At 51.8% G+C, this 7,835-nt stretch overlaps 1 protein-coding gene and 1 pseudogene across 1 annotated transcript in view; both read left to right on the top strand.

Moving 5' to 3' along the window:
• Positions 1 to 90: 90 nt before the first annotated feature.
• On the top strand, positions 91 to 1,734 carry LOC149331160 (uncharacterized; annotated as a pseudogene).
• Positions 1,735 to 5,810: 4,076 nt separating this feature from the next.
• The window catches only part of LOC149331159 (endothelin-converting enzyme 2-like), a 28,059-nt gene continuing 26,034 nt past the window's right edge, over positions 5,811 to 7,835 (top strand). The window contains exons 1-2 of the mRNA XM_089555890.1: positions 5,811 to 6,097; positions 7,241 to 7,550. Coding sequence (XP_089412016.1) covers positions 5,811 to 6,097; positions 7,241 to 7,550 — 597 coding nt within the window. The remainder of the gene's footprint in view (positions 6,098 to 7,240; positions 7,551 to 7,835) is intronic.

Here is a 7,835-nt window from a genome sequence, read left to right as displayed (position 1 = left end):
ATCCAAGATCAGGAGTATGGCCCGTACCCTCTAGGTACCAGAGGAACTCCACAGGGAGCAGTCCTGTCTCCCTTCCTCTTTAATCTCGCCATGGCTCACCTCCCCTCACTGCTTAATGATGTCCCAGGCATCAGACATGCCCTGTATGCCGACGACATTACGCTCTGGTCATCACATGGGTCGTTGGGACAGATCGAGGCCAACCTGCAACAAGCGGTGGCTATCGTGGACGCATACGTTCGCCGCTGTGGCATGGAATGCTCCCCGACCAAATCAGAATTCGTGCACCTTCGGCCCAACCCGAAGCGCATCGCCAAAATCGACCTCTTCCGTGCTAGTGGCCCCATCTTTGAACAAGATGAGGTGAGAGTGTTGGGACTCTTTATTCACCGCAACCGCAAGATCGGTACAACGCTGAAAAAGCTTCGCAAGATTGGAGACCAGGTGAGCCGCATGGTCCCCCGGGTATCTAACAAACGGGAGGGAGGAAGTGGGGGGGGGGGGGGGGGTTACACTGCAAACACGTCCTGAGGCTGGCGAATGCATTTGTAACCAGCCAGATACTCTATTCGGCACCCTATCTCCACTTGCGGAAATGTGACGAGAACGCCCTAGAGGTGATCCTTCGCAAAATCTATAAGCGCGCCCTCGACCTCCCCATAATGACGTCCAATCAACGGCTCATCGATCTCAGTATCACCAACACCTTTGCGGAGCTACGCCAGGCGCACTTAAATAATCAGTACTTTCGGTTGAACAAATCCTCAGCCGGCAACAGCCTCCTAAACCGGCTGCACATTGCCTACAAAGCGCATGCAGAGGAAAGGACCACGGTTCCAGAGGACTGGCGCCGCGTGCTACAGGTCCACCCTCTGCCACAGAACATGACAAAGGAGACTCACGAGGGCCGTTGAACCACGCGCGTGACGGCCCTTAACGACCGCTACGCCTCTCGCTACGGAGTCTTCTACACGGATGCTGCTGGCCCACACCACGGGGGATGGTATACGGCCGCAGTAATCCATCAAAATACGTACGTTCAGGGACTCACTTTCCGTGCCCCCAACATTACACACGCGGAGGAGGTCACCATAGCACTCGCCGCTGCATACCAGACTCCCGGGTTATCATTACCGACCCCCAGAAAGCCTGTCGAAATCTTCAACAAGGAAGCATATCCCAACGCGCAGCCAAAATTTACATAGATGCGAGTACCAGGATCGCCCAAGCACGCGTGTCATCATCTGGACGCCAGCACATGCGGGACTAGAGGGCAACGAGGCTGCAGACGCCTCAGCCCACGCGCTCAACCACCGCACATCACCTCGACACTCGCCGCCTGAGGTACCAGAACCTAATCTGGCTATCACCTACAAACAAATTATTCAATTTTATCACACTGCATAGCCGCTTTCATCCCCCTGCGAAATGGCTAACCAAAAGTGAGGAGCGTTGGCTCCTTCGCTTGTATACCAACACGGTACTATGCCCGGCAGTGCTGCAATATTTTAATCCGACTTTTAACGGGGAGTGCCCGCATTGCGGATGCGCGTTCTCGGACGTGCACCACGTGGTGTGGGCATGCCCCTCTAACCCTGCTTACCCCCTTTTCCCTTCACCTACCCGAGAGAGCTGGAAGGCTGCCCTGCTCTGGGCTGCTCTACGTTAGAGTGCCAAAGAGCCCTCGTCGCTAGAGCCCGAGCTGCCGCGGAAGCCACAGGGGTCCCGGTCTAGGGGCCTCTCCTAGAATTTTTAAGGGGCTGGCCCTTAAGGCCAGTCCCTACTCTCTCTAGTCCTAGATAAATGCTTTCCACCACCAGCTTCCAGCGAGTACCGGTGCCGACTGAGTCGAGTTTCGGTGCACCAGCTACTCTCCTGCACGTTCCAGCATCCGCCTTAATGTTCTGGTGTGCGCCGTGGTATGATATGGGTGCAAAGTAAAACTTTCCACGTTCATGGGACGTAGGATAATGCACCGTGCCTGAGAACAGCCAGTTAGACGAAAAACATAAGGCTAGATGTTTCTGTGGAATCTTCCAACACTATGCATTTTCGATTCCAGCTCCAGCTGACGCCAGGACGGGACCCGCCTCGGACAGGAAGACTTCACCTTTGCCGCCCCGCCATGCCGTCAAAAAAGTCGACCAAATCAACGGTGAGTGCGATGCTCAGTGCTTCTTCAGGGCAGCCACTAAGCTCTGTGGCACGCGGGCCAGTGCAATACTTAAGCGTGAGTCAGAGGGGCCCAGTCCATGTTTTTGAGTTCTCCTCCTGCCCTCTGCGCCCCTCAAGTTTCACCTGATAGCCCAACTGGCTATAGACCATAGCTGAGCTGCTCCTTTTCTATCGAGTAAGGAACAGACTCGAAGGAAATCGGCGGGCAAGCCATTTAATTGCGAATTCCTTAGTCTTATAAAGTGCGCGCTGATGTCTCTCGCACTAGCTCCTCCCTCGACCGATAGGACTACTTTGTGTCGTCTGTCGTGCTCGCTTGCTGAGAAGGCTGTTCCTCCTCCTTACTTGTGAGGTTGGCAAGACCATAGCACTCTGTTTAAGATGGGGTACAAGAAATTCAAATTAAGTCCCATTTCGCTCACTCATTTCACTGTTTCAGTCCCCGCACGACTCTCTATTTGCGTACAGACGCACCATGGTTTACATAAACGCTTTCCGCTGTACCATTCTAAGGCGAGAGCTGTTTGCATTACGTCCTCCGGAAATGCAAGGTTGGGCGTCACACCACGCCAGAGCGCGTCGACTCGGGTGTTTTCAGTTTAACGCAGTAGGCGCTATGAACGCACCCTATAGACCTTATGCAAAATTGCTGCCATCTATCGGAGAAAAGAAGAACCAGCGGAAAACCGCCATGTTGGAGGATGACTGAAGCTCGTTCCGCCTCTGCTCTCTGGATTTACGCGTGGCCTGCGTTAGCTTCCTTACTGCGGTGCTGGCTCTAAAATCTTATTTCCTGTCGCTTGAGCCTGTAAGCATGACTGAATGGTGAGTCGACCTGTTTCTGCAGCCCAAGTTTCCAGGTGACTTCGCAGACGCTTACTACGCGACCAAAACACTTTCCGAACGCCACCGGGTACGAAGCTACAAGTTTTTCACGGAGTCCTATGTCAGTTTGCCGACGATGAACACCAAGAAATGTACGAAGCAAGTGTAATGTACGAAGCAAGTGTAAATGTGCGCATTTCGGTCTAGTTTGAGTCAGTTTTTATTTGGTTGGATACTTTTTGCGAACGGGCGTGCCGCTTGAATTGCTGCTGTTGTGGTAGCGTTTTCTGTGTGTTGAGTCGACACCGAAAGCAAACGATAGTAAACTTCACGCTCATGTTGGCAGTGTCGAAAGAAGTGGCCTCTCAACATGCGACGCTTTTCATTTTCCTTGAAAAGTTCATACAGCATTTGTTTGTATGTCCTAGTGCTCTAGTGCCCAGAGCCCCTAGTTTGCCCTATAGTGCCCTAGACAGAGAAAGAAAACGTCATTATTATTACCGGGCACATAGACCCCTAGGTCCCCGCACGACCCCACTACACAATTGTTTACCATTCTTGGACTATCGCCGTTAAAAACACGTAGCCCGTGAATGCAGCAGTGTCTATGGTTTTACCACGACGAGCAAGCAGCTGTGCACTGAGATTTTTGGAGGATTCTACACTCGTCATGCATTCCCGCTACTAGTTGGAACTATGGTAGCGCTTGAGCGGCTTCCCTTACGGTCCTTTCTTTTTTACACAACACACGGTTTCGTGGAAACCGGCCGGTTAAGTGAAATCGCTACATGCAAACAAGCCGTCGCTCCACAAAATAGGCACCTTTCCCTGGTCTAACAGAAACGATTGACTGATTTGCAGTGCACAAACGTTCCGTGCCACGGGCACTTGATCCTTGCTGGTGTTTCCGTCGAAACAAATATTCGCACTAAAAACTAACGCGTGTAACGGCTGCGGGGGATAACGCTAGCAGCGACGGTTCTCACAAAGCGCGACCCGTACCACTGAGCAGCTGATCATGATTACCCTCTTGCGAGGCCGATAATCGCAGCACTTCACGGGCAATCGCAGGAGAAAAACTACTTTTGTGTGATATTTTCCTCGTGCCTACAAAGATTATTTCTAATTTCATTTGCTACATGGCGATAACGAAATGCGTTTCGCGACGTCTCGACATGTAGCGACGGTACTGCAACTTTTGTGTCCCGGATGTCGGGGATCGCAGACCAAAAATAGAAACGCGCTCAAATCAAGCCCTCTTGCCTTTTTTCCCTGGGCGCCTTTGTGACCCTTCTGCTTACAGCAAGGCACTAAGCAATATGTGGGCATACTGAGGACGGTGAAACTCGAGCGCGCGCGACGAGCGTGCACCAGTACGTGCTGTGAATCCGGCGGCTATCCTCCAACATGGCGGATCGCGCGCGGCGACCGCTAGATGGCAGTGCAATTCGCATAAGGTCTATAGGTGGCCGACACCGCAAGGAACGCTATCTTCGCACATCACCTAGAATGACGGCATGAACAGCTAGGCAAGGCAACGCGTTGCACAGCTTGTCGTCATGTCCTGAACTGAGCGCTGTGGTGAATGCCCGGTAATTAGTGCGAGCTACGAGTGGCGATGCTCCTCGACCAACCATTGCTTTCGGCTAATTTCTTGATTTACGCAATAAGCTTGAATATTGTCTATTTCTGTTTTACTGAGTACTGCCTTCACAATCGGGAGACTGTCGTGATCCAAGCGACATGGTACAAATAGTTTGAATAATATAAATAATTTTAATTCTTAGCAGTTACTCTTCCTGCAAAAGTACTGCTAGCGTCAGCTCCCACCCCGGAAATTTGACGTCTGCTGAAGTGAAACCTCCAGTCCCGAGGAGCGCCCACATTCAACCATCACACTCCGTATACTGTGCGATGTCAGTTCACGTTAAAGAACCCTTGGTGGTCGAAATATCTGGAGCCCTTCCCTATGGCGTCCCTCATAGCCTGAGTTGCTTTGGGAAATTACACTCCAATAAACCAAACCAAACCTTCACCCTCCTGAAGTACTGGGGCCCCAGCCATCACCCTACAGCTCCCCCTAGCTAGGGGGCTGCCTACCAACTCGCCTCTACCCTAGATTCACCGCTACCGCCCACCTCACCCACCTTCACCCACGAGAAGCGCCATCCATCGCCCAAAGCTACCTTCTAGATGCGCCTCCCACGACCAGCCCACATACCTGCACCCTCCTAGAGGCGTACATCCAATAGAACCCCACGTACCAGCCCAACAAGAGAGGCACGGCCAAATTTAATTCAGAGACGAAGTGATAGGCCAGATGTCCAGAAGCATCTCACACAACCACCTCCCCACCGCCCCTCGGCACTGCACCTAAAGGACTCCTGCCTCTCCCTCGTCCTGTCCTTCTCTCTCCTTATCTTACATGTGCTGGCTTCCTTTCCATGCCTAGTAGATATGTGCTATACTACCTTTCAGTTGCATGATTTAAGTTAGAACTATAGTCCGCCGCGGTAGCTCAGTGGTTGTGGCGCTCGGCTGCTGACCCGAAAGACGTGCGTTCGATCCCAGCCGCGGCGGTCGAATTTCAATTAAGGAGCAATTCTAGAGGCCCGTGTACGGTGCTATGTCAGTGCACGTTGAAGAACCCCAGGTAGTCGAAATTGATGGAGCCCTTCACTGCGGCGTCCCTCATAACCTGAGTCGCTTTGGAACGTTAAACCACCGTAAACCGTAACCAAACTTAGTTCAAACTATCGGCAAACCCTTAAGCAAAAGCGAACGAGAAATAAGCACTGATTTGAGCGAAAATGCGAAGACGTGCCGTGTCGTATCTCCAGCAACGCGGGCAGCAGCAGCATCCACAGTACACCGCCCTGGTCGACGACCTCAAGCGCCAGGCGGTCAAAGCGGAGAGCCGGCGGGCCAAGCAGAAGCCTGGTGTGTCCACCGCGCTCGACAAGGGCCCCACCGACATGGCCACTCTGACGCTGCCCTCTACGGACGCGGCCGGTTCCACGCAAGAGCAATCGAAGCACCAAACGCAGCCGGGGACAACCCTCGTGCCCATGGAAGTACCCCGGGCAGGGACCGCAGCGTGAGTAGTGAATGGCGACCACAATTCTGTAGGCTCCCTCTGGGCCAGTAGAGAACTGGAGTGCAATGCATGGGTATCCAGACAATACGCACTATGCTCGAAGAGGACTTTAGGATGACTAGTGACGATCGTAAGAAGTCTATACAGTACCTGCGTATCAGCCTAAGTGTCGGCCGGAGATACGGCTGCAAGTCTGCTGCCTCCCTGTGGCCTAGTAATGAAGCAGAAGCGTGAGTGGACGTTGTAAGTCTGCAGATTGCCTGAGAAGCAGCCTGGCTGCGGAACGGAGCTCAAGTATTGATTGCAGCTGGATTTTATTTTGCGAGTAATGTTCCTGACGGCGTTTTTTTTTCCAACAGACTGACGTAAGAAGCCAGTATTTTGTTGAGTTCTCATTACACGTTATTCGTCAGTGGCATCCTTGTTCGCTGAACAAATTAATTATATCCGTCATGAATATTAGAAATTTCATGTCATAGGACCTTAAAAGGGGCCCCGAGGAAAGAACCGTGCAATTCTTGGTCTTAGTAGGAGTTGATTTTATGGTTCTTCCTGGATATGCTGATGTGTTCGCAGCAAAAGAAGGAATATTTTCTCAGAAACATTGGACAAAAATGTGGCCCTTTTTCCCACCAGTGGATTCAAATTCGCGACGTCAAAACCGACGAGTACGTGATCACTACCAGGATGCGAATAGAGTAATAATGTGAATAGAGTAAAAAGGAATAAGGGATCTCTAGCACACTACCTTTCAGTAGAGGCAGTGCGCTTAAGCACCCCTTACTTCCTTTCTATTTCTTTTTGTTTAGATTGTACGATGTGAACACCGCTGTGCCCAGGCCCTTGAGATCGGAGAGAAAAGAACCGTGTCGATGTGACTGCGGTATTCTTGCGAGAGAAACCTATGGCAGTGACACCTGTACTTCATTTTTCACGTATTTCAGCCCACAAAAGCTCCGTTTTAATTGAAAGCAGGCGTCTCGCCATTAAAACGCAGTAACCTATAGAAACAGGCCAATTTGTATTCGACCCCGAGTCCATTTAGGCCGTGAGATCAACGCCATACACCACAAAACTTCTCCAATACAATACCGATCACCGTCCACTTTACAGCGTAATGCTTGATATTTCCCGCATACGCAGGCCTGTTGTCCCCCCCTTATCTGCACAAGGCAACAAGGGTCCCAAGTCTTCGCCGCGCGCAGCCTGCAGCCGACCGGAACTGGTGGCGGCGGCCTGCTGCGTTGGCGTCTTGCTCGTCGTGGTCGTCACAACCCTCATGCTTCAAAACCGTGAGACGCACAAATCCGACCCCTCGTGCCAGACCGAGGGATGCCGCCGCTACAGCAAAGCCCTGCTCGACAGCATGGACATGTCCGTAGACCCGTGCGAAGACTTCGGCCAATACGTGTGCGGACGGTATTCCAACCCCAACAACTTGTCCGTCCTCGAGGTGCGAACTACAAGCACAGCAGCGGTCTATGTCTCACAGTTAAAGTCCTGGCTTAATTACTGTGTATTTTAATTCCATGCCGGCAAACTCGGTAAAAAATGTCCTCTAAGATAATCAATAATGAATAGTGTCCTCATAAGGTGGGCGCTGGACTTTGCGTGGGCTTCGTCAGTACTGGTGTTATTTCCTGATATATGCATCCCTCGTGGGAAGAATATCATTGTCAATGCACGGCTCTGCCCCTTTTGTCTTGACAGGCAGCTACATTGTCCTAACTGATCACAT

The sequence above is a fragment of the Amblyomma mixtum genome, chromosome 8 (genome assembly GCF_055824585.1).
Source record: "Amblyomma mixtum isolate Tamu chromosome 8, ASM5582458v1, whole genome shotgun sequence".
Lineage (NCBI taxonomy): Eukaryota > Metazoa > Arthropoda > Arachnida > Ixodida > Ixodidae > Amblyomma > Amblyomma mixtum.
This window is presented reverse-complemented; position numbering and strand designations above follow the sequence as displayed.